At 44.1% G+C, this 27811-nt stretch overlaps 1 protein-coding gene and 1 pseudogene across 5 annotated transcripts; both read left to right on the forward strand.

Moving 5' to 3' along the window:
- The first annotated feature begins 1013 nt into the window (after positions 1–1013).
- Positions 1014–2044, forward strand: LOC112910357 (protein LSM14 homolog B pseudogene; annotated as a pseudogene).
- A 3224-nt stretch (positions 2045–5268) lies between these two features.
- Positions 5269–15715, forward strand: ZNF391 (zinc finger protein 391). Of its 5 annotated transcripts, XM_072728903.1 has the most exons (5): positions 5879–6047; positions 6496–6566; positions 7544–7619; positions 11584–11774; positions 12521–15715. In XM_072728903.1, exon 5 carries the CDS (start codon positions 12846–12848, stop codon positions 13668–13670), a length of 825 nt encoding a protein of 274 aa, XP_072585004.1. In that variant the 5' UTR covers positions 5879–6047; positions 6496–6566; positions 7544–7619; positions 11584–11774; positions 12521–12845; the 3' UTR covers positions 13671–15715. The 5 variants fall into 5 exon arrangements, with proteins under 5 accessions (XP_072585003.1, XP_025842328.1, XP_025842326.1 ...); XM_072728902.1 differs by lacking the exons at positions 5879–6047; positions 6496–6566 and adding an exon at positions 5269–5376; XM_025986543.2 differs by lacking the exon at positions 6496–6566 and having other exon boundaries at positions 5788–5896.
- Positions 15716–27811: the final 12096 nt, after the last annotated feature.

Here is a 27811-nt window from a genome sequence, read left to right on the forward strand (position 1 = left end):
CTATCAATATTTCATGACATAAGGCTATAGGGAGGGTTGGAGGAGGTTTGCAGGACTTGTTTTGAAGGCAGCACTCTGAAGAAGGGGAATGGGAGTTGGCATTATGTTCAAGGAAGAGATGAAGAGGGGATCCCTGGGTGGCGCAGCAGTTTGGCGCCTGCCTTTGGCCCAGGGTGCGATCCTGGAGACCCGGGATCGAATCCCACGTCGGGCTCCCGGTGCATGGAGCCTGCTTCTCCCTCTGCCTATGTCTCTGCCTCTCTCTCTCTCTCTCTCTCTCACTGTGTGCCTATCATAAATAAAGAAAATTTTTTTAAAAATATTTAAAAAAAAGGAAGAGATGAAGATCATAGTGAAAAGTTCATTCATAACCAGGAAGATTCATGATTTGTCCCACTATTGAGAAAATGCTGTCTCACTGCATCAGCCCTGGCTCCTTGGGGAGACTTGCTGGCAGACACAACAAACATGTTGCCTATAGTCAACTCTACCAACTGCAGACATTCACTTGGGAATGAAGAGCAGAAACATCTTATCACTAAACCTAAATATATCCATATTCATATATATATATGGAGTCTATGATGCATGAACTCCAACTCACAGCTTAAGTAAGCCCTTTCTATTAGCAGCCCAATTTGCTTTCCTGGACCAATGTCAAGACTCAAGGGAAACCGCTTACCCACAAAGATTAGATTTCTGCAGTTCTCCAGCATCACATCTCTGTATAAGTCCCTCTAAATGGGGTCTGGGTGCCACTTTTCCTCCCTAAAATATATTGCCACATCTTGAAAAAAAAATCAAAGATCTCCCCCACAAAAAAACAGACAATACTTGTTCAGCAGAAGTTTTAGAACAAGCGAGAAGCATGCAGGTAGTGCCAGCGAATAAAGCTCTGAAAGCATGAAGTCAAGGCAAGTGTAACTCAAGTATCTGCTCTATGCTAAGATTTGTGCTGGGAAAAAAGAAGTATAAAAATACTGTCAAGGTGACCCAGCCAGGAGGCTACTGTCATGAGTGGCTCCTCGGAACCCCGATACCCCAGCAGCAAGATCGGCCTTGTCTCCAGAGTATTCCCTACACCATCGAATCCTCTACACCATCAGTGTGGACAACACCGTGGCAATCGCCAAAGTGAGGTCTTTTGGTGCTGAAGACCGCCCCACAGATGGGCGGGTCCCCCAAGAGAGGAAGTGCGTGCCTGCATCATTTTCCTGGGAAACGATATCACACATACCTCCATGTATGAACCTGTGAAAGCTCAGCATGCACGCCTGCATGATCCTGCTGTTGCTCGGTCTCCTCCAGGCTTGGGCTCGGCCACCTTCCAGCCACACGTGCCTCACAGTCTCTTCGGAGGGATGCCACCCACAGCTAGCTGGCTGCCAGCCCTCTGCTCAGCCAGTAAGACCCACTTTCTTAGGTCTGGAGAAGCTGGTGAGCCTTGGTTCTCTTCCATCCCCACAGCCCATCTCAGAGCGTACTTGTCCTCAGAGCCACATCAGCTCACTTCGAAGGGAGCTGGTTTTCCATCTGTCCCAGGCTGCAAGAGCCCCATGCTGGAGCAGGCTGTCCATGCTGGTTCTGTTGATAACCTGAAGGCCAAGAAGCTGTAACCTGGCAGGGCCCTGTGGGGTGCAGGTCCCTGGGGAGTGCCCCATCCCCCAACCAAGCAGCAAGACCACCAGTGATGTTGTCCAGTCGGCAGGTGTGCACAGTCAACGGTAGGTAAATGAGGACAATGGAAGGCCTCAGAGGAGGACATTAGGGACCAGACGAGTCAGGAAGCACACCAGAGGGCAAAACTGCCAGACTGATGTCAAAGAAAACACAACTAAGCTTGAAGGCAACTTTGCTTTTTTTTGAAGGCAACTTTGATTTTGAGACTGTCAATGCCCAGTTGAACAGAGCAGAGCTGGACAAAGAGCTTAAGGAGAAACTGAATTTTAAAGATGACAAAGCTGAGAAGGGGACAAGAAGGAGAAGTCAAATTTATATTCTCACCCTCTCTCCACCCACTGTAAAACAAAAACGCAACTATTGACAATTGAGAAAAGACTGAGACATTTAGAAATTAAAAACACATTTCTAAGTAACTTGTGAGTCAAAGGAAAAAATCATTAGGGAAATCAGAAAATATTTCAAACTAAATGATAGTAAAAGTGCAACATAGCAAAATGCATGAGATCTTGCTGAACAGCTCTGTTAGAGGGAAGTTTGTACCTTTAAATGTTTATATTAGATAAAAAGATTTAAAATCAATTATGTAAGTGTCTATTTTGAGAAGCTAGGAAAAGAGCATATTAAACCCCAACTAAGTAAATAGCTGTTAAAGACTAGAAGGCAATGAAGTAGAAAATAGACAAAGGTTTAAGAAAAATCAATGGAAAAAGTAGTTTTTTTAAAATATTGGTAAAATTCATACTTCCTAGAAAAGCTGATCAAGAAAAAAGAGAAAGCACACAACTTATCAATATGAATAATGAGCAGAAGATATCATTACAGATTCTGTAGACATCAAAAAAATAGTAAGGGTATTAGTATGAACAAACTCCTGCCACTAAATCCAACTAAGATGAAATGGGAAAATTCTATGAAAAATACAATGAAACTAGCACAAGAGGAAATAGAAAATATGAATAAATAGCCCTGTGTTTATTAAAGAAATTTAATGCATTATTAAATAGAATACTACAAAAAAGAAAAGAAGAAGAGGAGAGAAGAGAAGAGAAGAGAAGAGAAGAGAAGAGAAGAGAAGAGAAGAGAGAGAAGAGAGAGAAGAGAAGAGAGGAGAGGAGAGGAGAGGAGAGAAGAGAAGAGAAGAGAAGAGAAGAGAAGAGAAGAGAAGAGAAGAGAAGAGAAGAGAAGAGAAAACAACCCTCCGGGCCCACATGGTAAATTCCATCAAACACATAAGGAAGAAATAATACTATACTTCCCCCAAATCTTCCCAAAAATATAAAGGAAGGGAAGGGAACAGTTACCAGGTTGTTTTATGGGGACAGCATAATCCTGACACCAAATCCCAACAAAAATATGATAAAATTATAGATCAATATCCTTCATGAACATAGATGCAACAATCCTTAAAAGTGTACTATCAGATAGGATCCACCAACATTTAAAACTTTTTTTAAAAAAGATTTACTTATTTTTATTTTAGAGAGAGAAAAAGAGTGGGAGAAGGGGCAGAGGGAGAGACAATCGCAGGCAGACTCCACACTGAGTGCAGAGCCCAACATAGGGCTTGATTTCATGATCCTGAGATCAAGAATCCATCAGTATTTAAACAAAATAATATGTCAGGATCACATGGGGTTTATGCCTGAAATGTAAGGTTTACACAACATTTGAGTAATTGATGTAATTCATCATATTAACAAAATAAAGAAGAAAATTACATGATCTTTTAAATAGATGCAGAAAAGGTGATAAAATTCAATACCAATTTATTTTTTAAAAAGTCTTAGCAAACTAGGAATAGAATCAAAATTCTACAATTTAATACAACTGATTTATTTAATGGTGAAATATAAAAATTTCTGCTAAGATTGAATATAGGACATAGGCATCTGCTCTTATCATATCCATTCAGCATTGTACTAGAGGCTCTAGCTGGTGAAATAAAAGTAATAAATATGAGGAATAAACAGATAATAACCAAAGATTTAATAAAATAAGACAAATAGAAGGCCTAAAGATTGGGAAAGAAGAAGTATAACTCTATATTCACATTATTTATATGGAAAACCCCAAGGAACCTACAAAACAATTACTGAAAAAAATAAGTAAATATAACAAGGTGATACAATATAAGATCAGTATAAAAAAGATCAATTGCCAGGGCACCCAGGTGACTCAGTCAGGTAAGTGTCCAACTCGATTTCGCAGCTCAGGTCATGATCTCAGGGTCGTGAGATGGAGCCAAGGCTCCATGCTCAGTGAAGAGTCTACCTGAGATTCTACCTGACATTCTCCCTCCCTCTGCTCCTCCCCTTGCTTGAGCTTCTTTCTTTCTAAAATAATAAGTAAAATTCTTTTTAAAAATTGTCTTTCTATATACTAGAAGCAAACAACCAGAAAATGAAATGCAAATGATTCCATTTCTATTATAAAAGCCATAAACTATTTAGGGTTAAAGTTAGCAAAACACATGTATGAACTTTAAACTGAAAACTAAATAGATGGTTCAGAACATTAAAGAAAACTTAAATAAATTGAGAAATATACCATGTTCATAAACTGAAGATCAATATTTTTTAGACACCACCTCTTCAAGATGGATGCATATATTTAATACAACCCTGGTCAAAATCACAACAGGAATTAAAACAAGAACTGAAAATAAGGACTCAGGTGCTTGTAACCAACGTTCACAGCAGTAGTATTCACAACAGCCGAAAGGTAGAAACAACTGGAGTGTTGAACAAGAGATGAATGGATCATGCTATAATATGGATGAACTTGGAACACACTATAACACAATACATGCTATAACATGACACACCCTGTAACATGGATTAACCTTGAAAACATGCTAATTGAGATAAACCAGATACTAAAAGATAAATTATGTACTATTCCACTTATATGTGTTGTCTAGAACAGGCAAATTCGTAGATGCAGGAAGTAAAATGGAATTACTAGGGGTGGGGAGGAGGGTGATGAGGAGTGACTGCTCAGTGTGTTCCAGGGTTCTTTTGGGGTGAGGAAATGTTCTGAAATCAGATGGTGGTACTGTTTGCACAACATTCTGAATACACTAAAAACTTCCCCATGCAATTTAAAATAGCTAAAATGGGAAATTTTGTGTTGGGTATATTTTACTACGATTTGAAATTTCAAATAAAAATATAATGAAAATGGCAACAGTAGACGGTCTCCGGGTCCCTTGTAGATCTAGGATGGGGATCCTGGTGCTCTTGGATTACTCCGTGGCCCCTACACACGGCGGTCACACACCCGGTCCACAGCTCGGCGCACGCTCTCCACTCTGGTCCATCAGTTCCCTCCGGGATCTTCCACTGTTTCTCCTCCTCTGCGCCACACTACTCCGACGTACCTCGCCCCATCGGTGCTGTCCCCTATGAAGGGCCCGAACAATTGTACCGATTTTGGTGCCATGACACTGTCTTTTCTTCTTCTTCTTCTTCTTCTTCTTCTTCTTCTTCTTCTTCTTCTTTCTTTCTTTCTTTCTTTTAATAAGGCAATAGCTCTGCCTTTTTTTTTTTTTTTTAAGATTTTATTTATTTATTTATTTATGAGAGTACAGAGAGAGAGAGGCGGAGACACAGGCAGAGGGAGAAGCAGGCTCCATGCTGGGAGCCTGATGTGGGAGTCAATCCCGGGACTCCAGGATCGCGCCCCGGGCCGAAGGCAAGTGCTAAACCACTGAGCCACCCAGGGATCCCCTTCTTCTGAATTTTGTGTAGCAATCTAACAGATTAGGGTACGTCGCTACAGCTCCGGAGGGCTCTGGAGGCGGGCAGAGCCAGGTCTCCGCCGTGAGCACGGGGCCGCCCGCAGAGGGCCTTGGAAGAGCCGCGTTCGGGGGACCCTGCGCAGGCCGGGGACCTGGGCGGGTCCGCAGCTCCCAACCACCTGGGCAGCAAGGGTCCGAGCTGCGCCGAGCGGCGCGCACCAGGCTGTCCAGGGGCCCGGGGCCCCACCCCCTGCGACCTCGCAGCACCCCCCTCCCGCACCGCGGGACGGGCTCCGCACACCGCGGGCCAGCTCTCCGGCGCAGGCGCAGGCGCAGAGCCGCGCGCCCACGCTCCCCACCCGCTCAGTAGTCCTGCTGCAGGTCTGCGCGGGGAGGACGAGGCGGCCAGCACCGGGAGGACGAGGCCGGGCCCCACCGAGCGCGCGGGGAGGCGCTGCTGCCCGGGCCGGCTGGGTGAGCGAGCGAGCAGCGGGCGGGCGCGCGGGCTCCGCGCTAAGCCTTCCGGCTCCCTCCCGCGCCGCGCACTCGGGTTCCATGCAGAGTAGGTCCGGCCGCGGGTGTGTCCCGGCCTCGGTGTGTCCCGACGCGGGGCTGGAGGCGGCCGGTGAGTGCAACACTCAGGGCGCCGGACGCCAGGCACCGGGCCTGGCCTGGGCGGGAGGGCCCGGAGGCCCTGGGAGGCCCTTTTCTAGCCCAAAGCCCGAGCGGGTTGGTTGTAGACCCTGCCGGGAGGCGCCTCCACGCCTGAGACTCGGGGTGCGCTGGCCAGGGAGCCGGTGCTGTCCTGGGACTGCGCTGCGGCCAGACGGTGGCCTCCAGCTGCATCCCCGCTCCCCTGGGCCGCTCCAGCCCCGCCCTCCCCCCCAGCCCCCGTCCTCCCCCCCAGCCCCCGTCCCCCTGGCTCCCCCAGCGCCCCGCTCCCCTGGGCCCCCCAGGCCCCCTCCCCCCCACGCCACAAGTCGAAGGGCCCCTGGGTGATTCTATCACTGGCCCTTGAGTTTCTACCCCGACTGACTTTAACCTCGCAATCACCCCATGACGTATACTCTTAGTATCCCCATGGTGCCCATGAGGAAACTGAGGCACACAGAAATGAAGCATCTTCCTTGAAGTTACACAGCTTGTGAGTAGTAGCTTTTATTTTATGGTTCTGATGTTAATAGTTGGTACTTCGGATAGTAGGTCCTTCTTTATTGACAAGTTCTGTGTATCAAATTCTGTGTTATTTTGAACCAGTTTCTGTGAACACTGTTGCCTGAAGACTATCTGTTAGTAGGTTTCAGGACTTGACAATCTGTGTTCCAGGGTCGAACTCTGGATGCCTGGGCCCTGGTGCTGATTCCTTTGTGCATAGGCAAGGTCTCCAGCAAGCAGTCCGCCCAAGACCAGAAAACAAAGCCCCTGGACAATAGCTATCCCAGAACCTTCAGAACCTGCTTCCTTCTGAATGAGAGAAATTCTTAATACTGAAGGGAATAGAAATAAGGGAGAAGTCTTGCTGGATTACAAATTGATTTGAAGAGGAAATGGCATGGTCAAAAGAATTTCAGATGGTTAGGGTAATAGAAGGTGGACAGCGGTGGGAAGTTAGTCCCAGAAAAGCAGACTAGGTTGGCTGGTGCTGCGGCACTTATGACCTCTGTACTTGAGAGAATAATGATTTGGTGGGGCTACAGTATGTATAAAGCAGTAAGGTGATCCAGAGGTAGAAAGGAGGAAAAGAGAAAAGGACTTGCCACTCTATGGCAGAGAAATCCCTTGGATGGCACCTGAGCAAGGGAATGGCTCTGAGCTTGCAGAGACAATAACTTCCTAGCCTCTCTGAAATATCTGAGGGTTCCCCGCTGAGACTTTTGTCACACACACCAGGCCTGCCTTCAAGTGCATCCTCCAAAGCCAGGAAAAAGAACTCATCTGTCCCTGCTCTAGAGCAGTAGCCGCTGAAGAGAGCCTCACACATTCTCTGAGAGCATCTTTGCTTAAATGTACACCCTCACAATTTTAAAATTAATTCATTTGAGATGTACACTGCAATAATATCTCTTTATGTTGTATATGATATTCTTTATTGTAAATGCTTTGCTGTCTTTTAACTTGTAGCATTAACAGAAGCTTTGTGAGAAAAGTAAGGACTGAGGTATGCCATCTTACAGTGTGGGACCAGACTTTCAGAAAGGTGAGTAGACTTGCCCAGGGATGCCCAGCCTTATGGTGGTGGAGCAGTGTGAGCTGCCTTCCGCTTTGATCCTCAGAAGTAATTAAGAGACTGCTGTCATACTCTGCTTGAACTCCTATCCCATGTGAGGAAATTCATAAAGAGCCTGGATTTTGGCCTCAGATCACCTAGGGAGTTTAGGGAGGGTTTAGACTTGGTCCAGATCCATCCCTTTTACTTTTTATCATTAAAGAACTAGAGACTTTGGGTCACACATCAATGTCTATGGGAGGAGGTAGGCTTGCTTTCAGGCATTTGTTTTACCTCAACCCTTACAGTTGCATTCAGTTGGCCAGATGTGGACATTACTAGACCAGTGATTCTGGCTGCCTGGGATACGGCCTTTGCTAGCTTTGCCTTTGACCCAAAAGAAAGCCAAGAGGAGGCAGAAGAGGTAAAGGCAATTGTCATCTTACTAGAAGAGCTATGTCCCATATGTCGCATGTAAGTAAAGGATTCTTCCTTCTTTTCTGAGGGTGTCATTTCACCAAGCAGGCGATACATTTATATCTCTTTTCGTAGAACTTCCCTTGGGTGAGTCTGCCACATTTTGCCCAGGATAGGACTATTCCTTGTTTGCCTGCTGACTTATTACCCTTAATGTCTTCCTCCTTTCCTCAATTTCATCATTAGGTGTTTGAAGAACACCTTACTGGCCTGTTTCTTAGTGGTTTTATCTGAAACATGGACCCTAGGATCTCACATGTCTCTGGTGATTTGAAAAAGACAAAGTTCACATTAGTCTAATCCCCTTAGTCTAAGCACAAATGTATGTGCCTTAGTATTTGGGACCTAAAACTAAACTCCAGGAATCAGAAAGCTTTGTACCAAACAATCAAGTCCAACATCTTCATTGGACAGATGAAACATAAATAGATTGATTATTTTCCCCTGGTTTTTATATAGCTATCAATAGAACTACGATCAAAATTCAGATTACCGAGGCGCCTGGGTGGCACAGTCAGTTAAGCATCCAACTCTTGGTTTCAGCTCAGATCATGATTTCAGGGTTGTGGGATCAAACTCATTGGGTTCTGTGCTTAGACTGCTGAAATTCTCTCTCTGCCTCTCCCTCTGCCCTCTCCACTCAAATGAATAAATAGATTTTTTTTTTTAAGTCCAGATTACCTGGTAAATGCTTACATCACAGGACCTCTATCTAATGTTTCACTGCATCGTGCCAGCGGTGCCACATGCACTGAGGTGACCCGAAAATTTAATGCTCAGGTTATGTAGATAGGGCTTTTGCATGACTGGGACTCACTGTAGCCTCTCAGGGCAGTCACCTTTCAGAGGCAGGCACTCTCTATAAACCCCCATGGCATACTGTGGTTACGGTCATGCTGGTACCCTGGGATTGGTGGAGGTTAATTTCTTGGCCATTTAGGGGCCACAGGAGTGGAGAGTGCAACTCAAGTGTTGTTCTCTAGTGAGTTTGAGTCCAGTATTTAACACTTAGCTTTGGGCCAAATCACTTAACCTCTTCTTTTCTCAGTTCTTCATTTGTATTATGGAAATAACAATAGTACCCCACTCACTGTTGTGAAGCATAAATGAGTCCATATTCATAAAATGTTTATAATGGGCAGACCCACAAGACCTAAAGAATCTCCCAAGTTAGGGTCTTCTGTTTTAATGTAGAAACTTTCCCCAGTGGAGTTTCAATGTTATCGATCATGTGTCACATATACTAACATAAAATGTATATTATACTTATATATATATAATGAATTTATTTGAAATGCCAAAACAACTACAGTTTGGGTTACCTGTCCTACATGGTATATATGTGAATTGAATTATGTAGATAAACCTATAGCACATTGGCTCAGTTTGTCAATCCCAAGGTGTGAACGAGCATGAAGGAGAACTCTCAACCTCAAACTGGCCATCTCCTTTGACTTCTGTCCTAGTTCTTTTCTCTAGTCAGGATATTCTGCTTAATTTTAGGTAGCTTATGTTTTCATGGTCCAAGGAAGACAATTTACAAAGATTTTCAAATTTCAGATCTTCCTGATTAGAGGGAAGACCTAAACCACCAAAAACCTAAACATTTTCTATATCTCTTCTCCAGGATGGAATATAAAATGTACTAATGTAGTAATATTCCACTGTGAACAGAAGTCCCATTTGCTATCCTGAAGTAAAACTTACAGATAATATTACCTATAGATATAATTTCTGAATATCAATATATTATCTAACTCTGATATGAAGGAAAGAATTTATATTAGGATAGTATATATTTCATTGTGTACAGATTGGATGAAATAGAGGCTTGCACCTATTCACAGAATCACTGTGCATACAACAGCTCCAAATATAGCCTGATACATGAATGTCGTATATGTGAATCTAACTCCATAAGTGGTTTAATTTTCCTGAAATGGTGAACAATTCTTAACATCCAAAGAAGGAGAAGTATATTTCCTTAATTTTCCAATATCTATCAGCTATGCAAAATATATTGTAGCTCTATGTAATATAGTGTTATGTTCTAGCCTAAGGTAACTATTAACTTTTTAAAAATTATTTATTTATTTATTTTTAAAGATTTTATTTATTTATTCATGAGAGACACAGAAAGAATGGCAGAGACACAGGCAGAGGGAGAAGCAGGCTCCATGCAGGAAGCCTGATGTGGGACTCGATCCTGGGACTCCAGGATCATGCCTTGAGCAGAAGGCGGATGCTCAACTGCTGAGCCACCCAGGTGTCCCTTAACTTTTTTTTAGAGCAGGGGGAGGGGCAAAGAGAGGAGAGAGAGAATCTTAAGCAGGCTTCATGCCCAGCACAGAACTTAACACAGGGCTGGATCTCACAACCTGAGATCATGACATGAGCCAAATCAAGTGTCAGACACTTAACCGACTGAGCCACCCAGGCGCCCCTATTAACAACTTTTTTGAAAGTCATACAGGATGAGGAACATTTTTTTGTTTTGCAGGAATATCCATTATCCCTGACCCCCACTAAATTCCAATAGCACCATCCAATCAACAGGACAATCCCCAAAAAACCCTCATCAATTCCCGGAACTCTCCCTGGGAAGTAGTACTACTGCCTTGAGAATTACTGTGATAAAAGAAATAACAGTGAAGTGTCAACAGAGTAATGATGGAGAAGCTGAAGTGTCTCTGCTATAAGAATGAGGCCAGCCAACCTTGTAAGAAGGCAAATTCCTACTAAGGAATGATGGTACCATAAAGTATGCAGCTGGATCTTACTGGAAGGTTCTATATAAATGAGACTTATTTAGTCTAGTGGTAGGGCTTCTGTGTTCTCTGTTTCCAGATGAAAGGCATGGTTTTGGCAAAGCTGAGTCCCAACAACATCATCATACTGCCATTGAGGTTCTGTATGCATGACTTTTTGGTGGATGTACAAGGTTTACCTGTGCATCTGGGAGGTTCCCAGTCTACAAGAAAGGAAATACCTGTGAAACTAAATTATGTCTTGACCCAGGGGAGTTTAAACTATGCTGTGAGAAGAAGCTTTAGAGGAAATGTTATAGTTTGTAGCCTATCGTCAAGCACAAGTGCTCAAGAGGAATCCACAAGAGAATGGCTTAAAGAAAAAGCATTAGTGGGGAAGGCTGAGTTTATATTTTAGACCCTCCTGCTCTGTGATAAACGTTTGTTGGGGAGCACATTTTTCAGGCAACCCAGAGTATGTTTCCAAGGTTCTTTTTGGACAATTCTACTTGTCAAGTTAGATGAAGTTATAAAATACAAATGTCTGGGCCCCATATCATACCTATTAGCTCTGAAGCAAAGCCCAAGTATCTTGAATAATAAGTTCCACAGGGGATTCTGATGTGAATGTGTATAACCTTCTGGAACCCAATTTTGGCCTCTTTCAGAAAGCCATTTTCACCAGGCCCTCCTCCCACAGTTTCTGAACGTTTACACTATTGTTTCTATAGGTCAAAGCATTAAGATTGCACTCTGAATAGCCCTGTGTCTCCAGCACCCAGAGCCTTGTGTTAAATCATCATTTCCCATCAGAAATCCCAGAATGTGAACTGGACATGGTCCTTCAGTTAGAGAGAGAACAGCTGTGATAGCTGAATCTTCAGGAAACCGAAGAGGGCAGTGAGTGAAACTACCTGTTTGGGTAAGTGACACCATGAAAAGACCACCAATTTGATATTTAAGAGACATGAGTTCTAGTCTGACCTCTTGGAATTCGCCGGGTAACTTGAGTCTGCTTTCTATTTGTCAGATAAATATGAGCTGGCCTGGGTGAATTCTGATAGTAGTGTTGTTTAGAAGAATTCCTAAACTAATTGGAAGGATGGTGGGGAGACAGGTAGGGGTGGCAGTGTTGTAGATAGCATATCTTAAATCCTATTCTCTCTCAATCCCGTGAAAATGATTACATCCAAGCTTGGTAGAATCATCCTTACTGTTTGCTTTTTTAGAGGGTATCTTTTCTACACTTCAGAGTCTACTCTTCTCATCCCTTTCCTTTCTCCCATTTACCATTGCTGATGATCAGTTACAGTAACTGACAGATCATTTTACCTCCTAATCCCCTACTCTCTGCTCATCAACTGGCATATCTGCTTATTTCCATTTTTTTGGGCTCAGCATAGTACGCAGTCACCCTTCCTGTATATCCTGGTATATCCTGATGTCTCTGAGCTCCCTGTGCTAAGTAAAAAAATTCTGCCTGTTATCTCTTCTGCCCCATTCACTTCCCTCCTCTAACTGTCCCTTTTTGTTTTCTTCCCATATACAGTTACTAGTGTGCATGAATTGCAAATTTTTGTCGGTTTTTTTTTTTTTTTTTCTGATGGTTTATTTTCCTTGTTCTCCATACTAGATGCAGGTGACATCTGCACTTTAAATGTCTTTCAGATAGGGAGATTTGAACTGAGCCAAAGCATCTACACCTATCAGGCTATTTCTGAAGAACTAAAGTTTTCAGGGTCAGCGATGGAAATTCTCAGGGAATACTGCCCAAGGTCCTGCAAATGAAGAGGCCTATAAAGGCAAGGGTCGGTTATCAAGGCAGACAAAATGTCCTGTACAGAAGATATCTTTTGAGAAAACAGCCATCAGAAAAGTGTCAATGACCCTCAAGGAAATTTTCACTAGGGAGAGAGCTCCTGAATCAGTAAATTTAGCCTAAGCTCAAAAGCTAATATACAGCAGGACATTCCAAAGGGAGCTAGATTCCCCCATGTCTAGGAAGAATTCCAAAGATAATTCAGACTTTATTAAACACCAAAAACTTTTCCCACAAAAGAAACTTTGTAAATGCATTGAGTGTGGGAAAGCCTTCAGTTATAAATCAGACCTTATCATTCACAGTAGAATTCATGGTGGAGAAAAGCCTTTTGAATGCAATGAGTGTGGGAAGACTTTTAGCCGAAGTACACACCTTATTGAGCACCAGAGAACTCACACTGGAGAGAAGCCATATGAATGCAGTGACTGTGGGAAAGCTTTTAGCCGGAGCACTCATCTTAGTCTACATCAGAGGATCCACACTGGAGAAAAACCATACAAATGCAGTGAATGTGGAAAAGCCTTCAGCCGAAGTACTAACCTCAGTCAACATCAGCGAACCCACACTCAAGAAAAACCCTACAAGTGTAATGAATGTGGGAAAGCCTTTGGTGACCGTTCCACCATAATTCAGCACCAACGAATCCACACCGGCGAGAACCCCTATGAGTGCAGTGAATGTGGAAAGGCCTTCAGCTGGATCTCCTCCCTTATTGAGCACCAGAGAACACACACTGGAGAGAACCCCTATGCATGCTGTAAGTGTGGGAAAGTGTTCAGTCGAGGCTCATCCCTCACCGAGCACCAGAGAATCCACACGGGAGAGAAGCCCCATGAGTGCAGAGAGTGTGGGAAGGGCTTCAGTCGGGGCTCCTCCCTTCTTATTCACCAGAGGACTCACACTGGAGAGAAGCCCTACAAATGTAATGACTGTGGGAAAGCCTTTGGTCAAAGTTCAACACTCATCAGACATCAGCAACTTCACACCAAAGAATGATATTTGAGCTTTCATCAGTGTTCACAAAAGAGCACAAAGCATTAACTTCCTACAGCTGAAAAGAAAAATATAGATATCTTTGAAGTTTTCTTCTGTACTAGCTAGCTATAAGCTACTTTCAAGTTAGCCTGCCTGCCTTCCTTTCTGTAAACTAGATGCTCAAATGAGTTATTGGTACAAGGGGATGATTTTAAGAACCTGATACAGTCCATCTCCTCTTCTGGAGGACTCCAGCCATAGTGTATAGACCTACCTGACACCTTGTATTTGCCCACTTTATCTATTCCATGGGGCTTAGGTCCCTGAACAGTCAGGGAACTTTGTTTCCCAAGCACATCAGCCCCTGACTTAAAGAGGAAATCCAATGTGTGACTGTGTGAGTGTTTCAGTGTGAGTGATACTGGCTCCAGTAGCAGAAGAGAAGGAGCTGGCTTCAGAACAGGACAAAAAGCTTCCCACTAGTTTGGTGATAATAGTGTTGAGGTAAATTCAGTCTCTTTTATAAGGACAGATTTCTCTCTTACACCTTTTTTTACTGTAGTAGATTTTCCTCAAAGTATAAACTGTAGTTCTAATGTGCCTAATTAATCCTAATATTATTTTATCTTATTCTTACCAAGACTGTCTTAAGACTTTCTTTTAGTTCTTCCATTATTTAAAAAAAAAAATGCTGCCCTAGTTTTTAAATTTTTCTTTTGTTTATAGACTTCATGAAATGTACACCCTCTGGCCCCAACTCTCCCAAATCCTATAAAGCTGATCTCTCAAGGACAAATTCAGTGCCTATTTCTTAGTCTTTTTTTTCTACTTGACATTTGCAGAACTGGCACTTTTGGCCATGCTTATGCCTTAAAATTTTAACTTCTTCTGGCATCCTATTCTGTGCTTTTCCTACCACACTTTTCCTACCTCCCAGACACTCTGATTAACAATGATCAGCTCTAGAACTTTAGGCAAGAGTTAGACCAGAATAATCTCATTTTATCAGGTTATATATATAATACCTGAGGTTACTCAATTAGATTGTAAGCTTCTTGAAGACAAAAATCTTTTAGATCCCTGTAAAACATCCAAAGTGCTGAATAGTCACTAAATGATCTGTAATTCCTGCCTACTTTCTCCCAAGTAATCAGCCTGCTAGGTTTCATCTGAAATGGCTTATGAGTTGCTTTCTCCCTCTATTCTTGGTGCTGCTGCTAGGTGCTAGGTGCTCAGCAGTTTGGGCCCAGATTACTAGAGTCAACACTGCTGCCCTTGTCTCCCTGTCTTGATCTAGCTGCCTGACTAAACCACTACCTTGTTCAAAGAGGCCACAGTTCCCAGGAAAAAGATCAGATGGTTTAATTCCAAGGCCTTCCACAGTTAGATCTATTTACTTATTTTCCTTTACTCCCCAGGACCTGTGGGCAGGCCTTTCCTGTGTGTCTACTATGCCCTATTCTCACGTGGCTCCTTTTCACATGATTCTATAGCACCCTTTCACATGTCCTGCTTTCCTCCTGGTATCGCCAGAAATCCTGTCCACACTTTGTAAAAGGCCTTTGTCAAATCCTGCCTCATCTGACAGTCTGAGTCCCCCACCTCAGAAGTGCTTTGCTCCGGAGGTTTGAATTTATTTTCCTGCATTAAAAACTTTTCTGTTTTCTGATTCTTTTAGGTGCTTTGTTCCCAGAAGCTTCTGAAGTTAGAAATTGTCTTAAATCTCTCAGAAGCCCCATCTAAATACATGGTATAATACAGATCTGGACTCTAGTTTTAATCCAGACCAGCAGGGTTTAATTTACGAGTACAATCTCTTTAGTCTTTTGAAGGGAGAGATAACCTCATAAAAATTTTGGTCCTTTTTGTCCTACCTTGAATTATATAAATTCACTCTTGGGACAAATTTTCCTTTGGAGTTCCAGTGATGCTGGCCTCCTGGCTTTCCCTTCCCAGAGACTGTTGTGAGGAATAAGGGAGCTTATTCATGTAAAATGATGAAAACAGTGCCTAACATAAAGTAAATATTCAATAAATGCTAATTGTTATGGTTGTGCGGTGCATTAGCCTATAGCCTTTCATTTCATCTCCTGAAGGGTCTGTAAATCCAGTGCCAGAAATGGAAAACTAGGATTACAATTATATTAGAAGACATTTCTGCTAACTGTAATGATAGGCAACAGCCATCTATTTTATTATAACCATCACGTGTCAAAAAGGATTCAATATAACTTTAAGATTGATAAAATAAAAACTGAAACACATATAAGTCAGCTTTAGAAAAAGGAGAAAGCCTTGAAGACCAAGATCAAGACAATCTATGATATGCTATAGTTACCCAGATAGAGGTGCCAACAGAGCATTCCGCCAACTGAGGTTAGTTACTTTGTACTTAGAAAGAAAAATATATCCATTCTTCAAGGACAGCAAAGCTTTCCTAATAGACTTAAGATGAATTTTTCCATTTCTCTGCATTTAATTATACAATGCATTTGAAACCAAAACAAAAAACAATATATTTTCCACAACATCTAACATGTAGGTTCTACAGTAAATGAATATTTAGTTCATAGTGGAAGGCTATGAAAGGTAGGGGCAAAGATTGTCTTGGGGTGGAGTGGGGTTAGAAGGAGCATAGAGCAGATAAACACATAATAACCGTGAGCCATAAGAAAAGCTCTTTTCACCCATTTGAGTCTAAATTCCTGCCCTATAAAATGATAAAATCTGAAGTTTACAGATGTTAAGATACTTATCAAACACCAGGATTTGAGCCCAGTTCTGCTAACCAGTACTGGACCACATAAGGTGGCAGGAAGGAGAGAACTATGAGTACAGGCAAAAAGGAGGGGAAAGGCCCTGTGTGCTCCTGGATATGCACTGGACAGTCCAACAGGGAGAGAACAATGAGTTCAGACCCAAGGTTGGAGAGCCCCTGTCTCCTCCACAAGATGCAATGGAATGTCAATCAGGGAGAAAACTGTGAGTGCAAGCAAAGAGGTAGGGAGAGGCCCTGTCTGCTCTACAATATGCAGTGGACTGTCCAACGGGGAGAGAACTGTAAGTATAGGCAGAGAAGTGGGGAGAAGCCCTGTGTGCTCCCAAAGATGCACTGGACTATCAGGAGAGAATTGGGAGTCCAGGCACAGAGTTTGGTAGAGGCCTGTTCTGCTCCTGGAATGGGCTTTACTATCCATCAGGGAGAAAAATGTGAATATAGGCACAGAGGTAGGGGGTGACCGTCTATGCTCCAGGAGGTGCGCTGGACTGTCCATTAGGGAGAGAACTGTGAGAATAAGCACAGAGATGTACAGAGGCCCGGTCTGCTTCTAGACATGTGCACCACTCTCCATTCCAGAGGGTGAATCACTTCAGAGGTGGGGAGAGGCCCGTTCTGCTCCTAGGGATGTGCTGGACTCTCCATCAGGGAGAGAAGTTTGAATACAAGCACAGAGGTGGGGAGAGGCTCTCTCTGCTCCTAGAGATAGGCTGGACTATCTATCAGGGCGATAACTGTGAGTACACACACTGAATTAGGGAGAGACCCTGTCGGCTCCTAGAGATGCGCTGGACTGTTCATGGCAGGGAGAGAACTGTGAGTAAAGGCACAGAGGTGGGGAGAGGGCCTCTCTGCTCCCAGAGATATGTTGGATTGTCCACGGTAGGGAGGTAACTGTGAGTTCAGGAACACAGGCGTGGAGATGCCCTGTCTGCTTCAGGAGATGGGCTGGACTGTGAATCAAGGAGAGAACTGTAAGTACCTGCACAGAGGTGGGGAGAAGCTGTGTCTGACACTGGAGATATGCTGGACTGTCCATTACAGAGTAAACTGTGAGATAGGCACAGAGGTGGGGAGAGGCCCTGTGTACTCCTGGAGATGAGCTGGAGTGTCCATCAGGGAGAGAAGTGTGAATACAGGCACAGACTGTGGAGAAGACCTGTCTGCTCCTGGAGATGTGCTATAATTTCCAAGGCAGGTAGAAAACTGTGAGTATAGGCACAGAGGTGCTGAGAGGCCCTCTCTGCTCCAGGAGATGTGCTGGACTATCCATCAGGGAGAAAACTGTGAGTGTAGGCCCAGAGGTGCAGAGAAGCCCTGTTTGCTCCTGGAGATGTGCTGGACGGTCGATCAGGGGAGAACTGTAAGTATAAGCACAGAGGGGGGGAGAGGTCATGTCTTTTCTGGTAGATGTGTTGGACTGTCCATGGCAGCAAGAGAACTCTTGAGTTCGGGCACAGAGGTGCAGAGAGGCCCTGTCTACTCAGGAGACGGGCTGGACTGTGAATCAAGGAGAGAACTAGGGAATCCCTGGTTGGCTCCGCAGTTTAGTGCCCCTCCTTCGGCCCAGGGTGTGATCCCGGGGCCCAGGGATTGAGTCCTGCATCGGGCTCCCTGCATGGAGCCTGCTTCTCTCTCTCTGTGGGTCTCTGCCTCTCTCTCTGTGTCTCTCATCAATAAATAAATAAAATCTTTAAAAAAAAAAAAAAAGGAGAGAACCGTAAGTACCAGCACAGAGGTGGGGAAAGGCTGTGTCTGCTGTTAAAGATAGCGGGACTGTCCATCACAGAGAAAACTGAGCACAAGCACAGAGGTAGAGAGGCCTCTCGGCTCCTTAGAGATGCGCTGGACTGTCCATCAGGGAGAGAACTGTGAGTACTGGCACAGAGGTGTGGACGAGGCCCTGTATGCTGGAGGAGATATGCCAGACTGTCCATCAGGGAGATAACTGTGTGTACAGACACTGAGGTAGGGGGAGGCTATGTCTGCTGCTGGAGATATGCTGGACTAGTTATCAGGGAGAGTATTTTGAGTACAGGCACAGAGGTGGGGAAAGCCCTGTCTACCCCTGGAGATGAACTGGAGTGTCCTTCAGGGAGAGAACTGTAAGTACTGGCACAGATTGGTGAAAGGACCTGTCTGCTCCTGGAGATGCGCTGTAATTCCAAGGCAGGGAGAGAACTGTGAGGACAGTCACAGAGGTAGGGATATGTCCCTTTTGTTACTAGAGATGCACTGGACCGTCCATCATGGAGAAAACTATGGGCATAGGCAATGAGGTAGGGAGCAGCCCTATCTGTTCCTAGAGATACGCTGGACTGTCCATCAGGGAGAGAACCGTTAGTGTAGGCAAAGAGGTAGGGAGTGGCCCTGTCCTGTTCCTAGAGATGCACTGGACCGTATATCAAGGAGAACGGAGTCCAGGCACAGAGGTCCGGAGAAGCCCTGTGTGGTGCTCGAGATGCACTGGACTGTCCATGGCTGGAGTGAAATGTGAATACATGCACAGAGGTGGGGAGAGGCCGTGTCCCCTCCAGAGATGTGTTGGAATATCCATCAAGGAAAGTACTGTGTGTACAGACACAGGTGCCGAGAGGCGCTGTCCTCTCCCAGAGTTGGGTGGGACTCTCCATAGCAGGGAGAGAATTGTGAGTACAGTCAGAGAGGTGGGGAGAGACCCTGTCTGCTCCTGGAGATATGCTGGACTGTCCATCTGGGAGAGAACTGTGAGTACCGGCACAGAGGTGGGAAGAGGCTGTGTCTGACCCTGGAGGTATGCTGGACTGTCCATTACAGAGTAAACTGTGAGATAGGCACAAAGGTGGGGAGAGGCCCTGTGTACTCCTGGAGTTGAGCTGGAGTGTTGTCCATCAGGGAGAGAACTGTGAGTACAGGCACAGAGGTGGGGAGAGATGTGTGTTCCGGATATGAATTGGTTGTCCATGGCGGGGAAAGAAACGTGAGTACAGGCACAGAGTTATGGAGAGGCCCTGTGTGCTCCAGGAGATTGCTGGACTGTCCATGGTAGGGAGAGAACTGCGAGTACAGGCACAGAGGTAGGGAGAGGCACCTTCTGCAACTTGAGATGTGCTAGACTGTCCATGATGGAGAGAAGTATGATTACCAGTACAGAGCTGGGGAGAGGCCCTTTGTGCTCATGGAGCTGTCCTGGAGTGTCCATCAGGGAGAGAACTGTGAATAAAGGCACAGAGGTAGGGAAAGACCCCTGTCTGCTAGAGCTGGGGTGGAGTGTCTATGGCAGGCAGAGAACTGTGAGTAAAGGCACAGGGGGGGAGAGGCCCATTCTGCTCCTATACATGCACTGGACTGTCCATCAGGGAGAGGACTGTGAATACAGGCACAGAGGTGTCCAGAGGCTGTGTGTGTTCCAGGGGATGTGCTGGACTGTCCATCACGGAGACAACTGTGAGTACTGGCACAGAGATGGGGAGTGGCCCGTTCTTCTAGAGATGCACTGGACTGTCCTTCATGGAGAGAACTGTGAACAGGCAGAGGTCAGGAGAGGCCCTGTCTGATCCCGGAGATGCACTGGATTGTCCATGGAAGGGAATTCGGGGTATCAAGAATGCGATCGCTGTCTGGGATTGGATAGCTTGATGATGACAACCTCCAGGCCTGGATAGTGTTTGTGTGAAGTAAGGGAATTATAGGAGGCTCCTGATCATGTTCAAGCAGTTCAGTCTTGCGGGAGAAAAACCCAGGAGAGAGGCCGGAGGGCATGGACCTAGTCAGAGCAGAGGGAAAGTTGGGAGCTGTAGACCCGGGAAGGTGGGGAATGCAAGTCAGGCTGCCGGGACCCTGGCTGGGAGAACTGGTCCAGAGGCTACCTCCAGGATGGCCATGATTCCCTGTCCCTTTGAAGTGGGGTCACCCGTAGGGCGGGGTCTGACACACCTCAGGTCAGCACCACGGCGACATGAATGTGTGGACGCTCTGGTAAGATTATCCCGCTTCTCTTAAGTCAGAGCGGAGCTAGAACCGTGTGGTTCCCACGGGGACGTCTGGTCAGAGGGAAGCATGACTGGGCGGGGTCAGCCTTACAGTGAGGAAAGGCGGAGGGTCTCCGGAGGTCACCGCGGCCCCGGGTGAAGCGCTCCTTCCGCAGGGCCCCGCGTTCCGACGCTCGGCTGCCCTGTTCGACCCCGGAGGCCCGCGACCGACGCGCAGAGGCGATCCCGGGCCGGGAGGCTGCGGACTGGCGCGGGCGCTCCGACTGCGGACTGCGGACGTCCAGGGGAAGGCGGTCTCCGACGCGCAGGGCGGGCTCGCCGAGGCGGGGAGCGCGGGGAGCGCGGGGAGCGCCTCGGCCTCCTGTCCCCCGGTGCCCTCCCGGGTGGCCTGAGTGCGAGACGTGGGCCCTGCCGCGCTTTCCTCCGACGGGGGCGGGGGGGGGGGGTTGGATGTGCGCCGGATTTTCTGACAGCTTCGGGATCTGCTGGTGGTGCCAAAAACTGGACTGCGACTTGCGTTGTTTTCATCGTTGCTTTAATGCTTTTTGATGCAGGGATGTGGGATCTGACTAGATTCTGTTTACTGGAAACATGGTTTTAATGAAGAAAGGGCATTGTTGGCCTCTGCCTGTGGAATCCGTATACTTATTTTTGGGCCCCATTTTTATGCAGAGGTCCTTATTGGAATTGTGCTGGTGGTTTTCTGTCTTTCCTGATAGGAGTCAACTTGTTCTTGCAAACTAATCAGAAGGTGTTGCATTTTAATATTTTTTAAACAAAGATAGAAAAAGGAACGCCGACTTTGCAGTTGCTGAGATATAGCCCTGGCCCTAACTCCTAGCTGATGGCTCCTTACGCTGAGTTTTGGGACATGGAGGCAGCAGCTGCTGATCAATCTAGCTTTTACCTCTCACCAAAGCCATTTTTATCTCTTCATACCACTTTTTGCCTTTTCTCTCCCAACACATGGTGTTTGTTCATATTTGGCTGTGAAAGGAAATGAAGGAGATGGAAAGCAAGGGTAATCATATAAGGTGATAAAATTTAGGAAAAGGGGTTGGAAAAGGATAATGACACCAAGTCCATATCTTCTATGATTGCTTTGAAGTTTCATCTCAAAGATCATAAAACCAGTCGAATCCATTTTAAACTTGTTCTCTAGGAAATAAAAAACTGATAAAACAGTGTTCACTTATAAAAAATATTATGACAAATTTAAAACATACACAAAATTAGACAGTACAATAAATTCCCATATGCCCATTGTCCAGATCCAACAATTATTAAAAATTTGTCACATTTGCTTTATTTGTCCCTCTTTTCTTTGTTTGTTTTATTCTTTTGATGAGACTTAAAAATTTTTTAATTAAAAAATTTTTTTGATTTAAATTCCAGTGTAGTTAACCTGTAGTGTTATATTAGTTTCAGTTATCCAGTACAGTGATTCAACAATTCCATACAGTGCCCAGTGCTTATCATGATAAAATGCCCTCCTTAATCCCTATCACCTATTTCCCCCATCCCCCATCCTCCCCCATCCCCCATCCTCCCCCATCACTTGTTCTCTGTAGTTTAGAGTCTATTTCTTCATGTGTCTGTTTTTCCCCCTTTGCTCATTTGTTTCTTGTTTCTTAAATTTCACATGTGAAAAAAAAATTGACACGTGAGTGAAATTGTATGGTATTTGTGTTTCTCTGACTTATTTTGCTTAGCATAGTACCCTCTAGTTCCATCCATGTCATTGCAAATGGCAAGATTTCATTCTTTTTGGTGGCTGAGTAATATTCCATTGTGTCTATACCACATCTTTTTTATCCATTCATCTGTCATTGGGCACTTGGGCTGCTTCCCTAATTTGGTTATTGTAGATGCTGCTGCTATAAACATAAGGGTGCATCTATCCCTTTGAATTGGTGAATATTTGGGGTAAATACCAGTACTGTGATTAAGTCATAGGGTAGTTCTATACTTAACTTTTTAACTTAGAAGAACTTGTGTAGGAACACATCACAAGAAATACCTTTCTGAAGAAAGGGGCTTCACAAAAAATACTAGTCACTGACCTGAAAATTGCACTGTGCAGCATAAGTATGAATGTAATATGTTTAGCAAAAGCTAAGACTGTCAGGTTTAGTCAGATGTACCCCCAGGGGGCCATTGAGCCTGGTGGTGGGAAGAGAGAGGTTCCCCACCAGCGTGGGGCCTTGATCTCCTTCTGGGTTTTGGCACCAAATGTCAGGTTTAATCTGATTGGTAGTAAAATGAAATAGAGAGGCCAGGCAAAAGTTGGTCGAAGCAGGAATTTTAATGGGACGTGCTCTCAGTCGAGGTTCCCGTGGCCACAGGGGAGGGAGAGAGCAGGAAAGTCACGGGCCAGGGAAGTCGCTCTCGGGAAGGCAAGCAGGCTTTTTAAGGGGGAAGGGGGAAAGGGTTGTATGTCTATACAGGGTGATAGGTATTAGGCATATTACTGGTGGAATCGGCCTGGGGCAATAACTGCCCATACCCTTATATGGGGTCTGGGTAAAGTAGGTTCAGGTTTCCTTTTTTTTTTTTCTTTTTTTTTTTAATTAATTTTTATTGGTGTTCAATTTACCAACATACAGAAAAACACCCAGTGCTCATCCCGTCAAGTGTCCACCTCAGTGCCCGTCACCCATTCCCCTCCAACACCCGCCCTCCTCCCCTTCCACCACCCCTAGTTCGTTTCCCCGAGTTAGGAGTCTTTATGTTCTGTCTCCCTTCCTGATATTTCCCAACATTTCTTTTCCCTTCCTTTATATTCCCTTTCACTATTATTCATATTCCCCAAATGAATGAGAACATACACTGTTTGTCCTTCTCCGATTGACTTATTTCACTCAGCATAATACCCTCCAGTTCCATCCACGTTGAAACAAATGGTGGGTATTTGTCGTTTCTAATGGCTGAGTAATATTCCATTGTATACATAAACCACATCTTCTTTATCCATTCATGTTTCGATGGACACCGAGGCTCCTTCCACAGTTTGGCTATTGTGGCCATTGCTGATAGAAACATCGGGGTGCAGGTGTCCCGACGTTTCATTGCATCTGAATCTTTGGGGTAAATCCCCAACAGTGCAATTGCTGGGTCATAGGGCAGGTCTATTTTTAACTCTTTGAGGAACCTCCACACAGTTTTCCAGAGTGGCTGCACCAGTTCACATTCCCACCAACAGTGTAAGAGGGTTCCCTTTCTCCGCATCCTCTCCAACATTTGTTGTTTCCTGCCTTGTTAATTTTCCCCATTCTCACTGGTGTGAGGTGGTATCTCATTGTGGTTTTGATTTGTATTTCCCTGATGGCAAGTGATGCAGAGCATTTTCTCATGTGCATGTTGGCCATGACCATGTCTTCTTCTGTGAGATTTCTCTTCATGTCTTTTGCCCATTTCATGATTGGATTGTTTGTTTCTTTGGTGTTGAGTTTAATAAGTTCTTTATAGATTTTGGAAACTAGCCCTTTATCTGATACGTCACTTGCAAATATCTTCTCCCATTCTGTAGGTTGTCTTTTAGTTTTGTTGACTGTATCCTTTGCTGTGCAAAAGCTTCTTATCTTGATGAAGTCCCAATAGTTCATTTTTGCTTTTGTTTCTTTTGCCTTTGTGGATGTATCTTGCAAGAAGTTACTGTGGCCGAGTTCAAAGAGGGTGTTGCCTGTGTTCTCTTCTATGATTTTGATGGAATCTTGTCTCACATTTAGATCTCTCATCCATTTTGAGTTTATCTTTGTGTATGGTGAAAGAGAGTGGTCCAGAATCATTCTTCTGCATGTGGATGTCCAATTTTCCCAGCACCATTTATTGAAGAGACTGTCTTTCTTCCAATGGATAGTCTTTCCTCCTTTATCAAATATTAGATGACCATACATTTCAGGGTCCGCTTCTGGGTTCTCTATTCTGTTCCATTGATCTATGTGTCTGTTTTTGTGCCAGTACCACACTGTCTTGATGACCACAGCTTTGTAGTACAACCTGAAATCTGGCATTGTGATGCCCCCAGCTATGGTTTTCTTTTTTAAAATTCCCCTGGCTATTCGGGGTCTTTTCTGATTCCACACAAATCTTAAAATAATTTGTTCTAACTCTCTGAAGAAAGTCCATGGTATTTTGATAGGGATTGCATTAAACGTGTAAATTGCCCTGGGTAACATTGACATTTTCACAATATTAATTCTGCCAATCCATGAGCATGGAATATATTTCCATCTCTTTGTGTCTTCCTCAATTTCTTTCAGAAGTGTTCTATAGTTTTTAGGGTATAGATCCTTTACCTCTTTGGTTAGGTTTATTCCTAGGTATCTTATGCTTTTGGGTGCAATTGTAAATGGGATTGACTCCTTAATTTCTCTTTCTTCAATCTCATTGTTAGTGTATAGAAATGCCATTGATTTCTGGGCATTGATTTTGTATCCGGCCACGCTACCAAATTGCTGTATGAGTTCTAGCAATCTTGGGGTGGAGGCTTTTGGGTTTTCTATGTAGAGTATCATGTCATCGGCGAAGAGGAAGAGTTTGACTTCTTCTTTGCCAATTTGAATGCCTTTAATGTCTTTTTGTTGTCTGATTGCTGAGGCAAGGACTTCCAGAACTATGTTGAATAGCAGTGGTGAGAGTGGACATCCCTGTCTTGTTCCTGATCTTAGGGGAAAGGCTCCCAGTGCTTCCCCATTGAGAATGATATTTGCTGTGGGCTTTTCGTAAATGGCTTTTAAGATGTCGAGGAAAGTTCCCTCTATCCCAACACTCTGAAGGGTTTTGATCAGGAATGGATGCTGTATTTTGTCAAATGCTTTCTCTGCATCTAATGAGAGGATCATATGGTTCTTGGTTTTTCTCTTGCTGATATGATGAATCACATTGATGGTTTTACGAGTGTTGAACCAGCCTTGTGTCCCAGGGATAAATCCTACTTGGTCATGGTGAATAATTTTCTTAATGTGTTGTTGGATCCTATTGGCTAGTATCTTGTTGAGAATTTTTGCATCCATGTTCATCAGGGATATTGGTCTGTAATTCTCCTTTTTGGTGGGGTCTTTGTCTGGTTTCGGAATTAAGGTGATGCTGGCCTCATAGAACGAATTTGGAAGTACTCCATCTCTTTCTATCTTTCCAAACAGCTTTAGTAGAATAGGTATGATTTCTTCTTTAAACGTTTGATAGAATTCCCCTGGGAAGCCATCTGGCCCTGGACTCTTGTGTCTTGGGAGGTTTTTGATGACTGCTTCAATTTCCTCCCTGGTTATTGGCCTGTTCAGGTTTTCTATTTCTTCCTGCTCCAGTTTTGGTAGTTTGTGGCTTTCCAGGAATGCGTCCATTTCTTCTAGATTTCCTAATTTATTGGCGTACAGCTGTTCATAATATGTTTTTAAAATCGTTTGTATTTCCTTGGTGTTGGTAGTGATCTCTCCTTTCTCATTCATGATTTTATTAATTTGAGTCTTCTCTCTCTTCTTTTTAATAAGGTTAGCTAATGGTTTATCTATCTTATTAATTCTTTCAAAGAACCAACTCCTCGTTCTGTTGATCTGTTCCACAGTTCTTTTGGTCTCGATATCATTGAGTTCTGCTCGAATTTTAATTAACTGTCTTCTTCTGCTGGGGGTGGGGTCTATTTGTTGCTTTTTCTCTAGTTCCTTTATGTGTAAGGTGAGCTTTGGAATTTGAGATCTTTCCAGTTTTTGAATGGATGCTTGTATTGCGATGTATTTCCCCCTCAGGACTGCTTTTGCTGCGTCCCAAAGATTTTGAACGGTTGTATCTTCATTCTCATTAGTTTCCATGAATCTTTTTAATTCTTCCTTAATTTCCTGGTTGACCTTTTCATCTTTTAGCAGGATGGTCCTTAACCTCCACGTGTTTGTGGTCCTTCCAAACTTCTTGTTGTGATTAAGTTCTAATTTCAAGGCATTATGGTCTGAGAATATACAGGGGACTATCCCGATCTTTTGGTATCGGTTCAGACCCGATTTGTGACCCAGTATGTGGTCTATTCTGGAGAAAGTTCCATGTGCACTTGAGAAGAATGTGTATTCAGTTGAGTTTGGATGTAAGGTTCTGTAGATATCTGTGAAATCCATCTGGTCCAGTGTATCATTTAAAGCTCTCGTTTCTTTGGATATGTTGTGCTTAGAAGACCTATCTAGTATAGAGAGAGCTAGATTGAAGTCACCAAGTATAAGTGTATTATTATCAAAGTATTTCTTCAGTTTGGTTATTAATTGGTTTAAATATTTGGCAGCTCCCACATTCGGGGCATATATATTGAGGATTGTTAAGTCCTCTTGTTGGATAGATATTTTGAATATGAGATAGTGTCCCTCTTCATCTCTCACTATAGTCTTCGGGGTAAATTTTAATTTATCTGATATAAGGATGGCTTCCCCTGCTTTCTTTTGAGGACCATTTGAATGGTAAATGGTTCTCCAACCTTTTATTTTCAGGTTGTAGGTGTCCTTCTGTCTAAAATGAGTCTCTTGTAGACAGCAAATAGATGGGTCCTGCTTTTTTATCCAGTCTGAAACCCTGCGCCTTTTGATGGGGTCATTAAGCCCGTTCACATTCAGAGTTACTATTGATAGATATGAGTTTAGCGTCATCATATCTATTCAGTCCTTGTTTTTGTGGATTGTTCCACTGAACTTCTTCTTAAAGGGGAATTTTAAGAGTCCCCCTTAAAATTTCTTGCAGAGCTGGTTTGGAGGTTACATATTCTTTCAGTTCCTGCCTGTCTTGGAAGCTCTTTATCTCTCCTTCCATTTTGAATGAAAGCCTTGCTGGATAAAGTATTCTTGGTTGCATGTTCTTTTCATTTAGGACCCTGAATATATCCTGCCAGCCCTTTCTGGCCTGCCAGGTCTCTGTGGAGAGGTCTGCTGTTACCCTAATATTCCTCCCCATAAAAGTCAGGGACTTTTTTTCTCTTGCTGCTTTAAGGATCTTCTCCTTATCTTTGGAATTTGCAAGCTTCACTATTAAATGTCGAGGTGTTGAATGGTTTTTGTTGATTTTAGGGGGGGATCTCTCTATTTCCTGGATCTGAATGCCTGTTTCCCTTCCCAGATTAGGAAAGTTTTCAGCTAGGATTTGTTCAAATACATATTCTGGCCCTCTGTCCCTTTCCGCGCCCTCAGGAACCCCAATTAAACGTAGGTTTTTCTTCCTCAGGCTGTCATTTATTTCCCTTAATCTATCCTCATGATCTTTTAATTGCTTGTCTCTTTTTTCCTCAGTTTCCCTCTTTGCCATCAACTTGTCTTCTATGTCACTCACTCGTTCTTCCACCTCGTTAACCCTCGTCGTTAGGACTTCTAGCTTGGATTGCATCTCATTTAATTGATTTTTAATTTCTGCCTGATTGGATCTAAATTCTGCAGTCATGAAGTCTC

The sequence above is a fragment of the Vulpes vulpes genome, chromosome 12, assembly GCF_048418805.1.
Source record: "Vulpes vulpes isolate BD-2025 chromosome 12, VulVul3, whole genome shotgun sequence".
NCBI classification, from domain to species: Eukaryota; Metazoa; Chordata; class Mammalia; order Carnivora; family Canidae; genus Vulpes; species Vulpes vulpes.

What these genes read in the sequence shown, in the direction of transcription:
- ZNF391 (XM_072728902.1), top strand. Translation starts at nt 12,846, where the DNA reads ATGTCTAGGAAGAATTCCAAAGATAATTCAGACTTTATTAAACACCAA.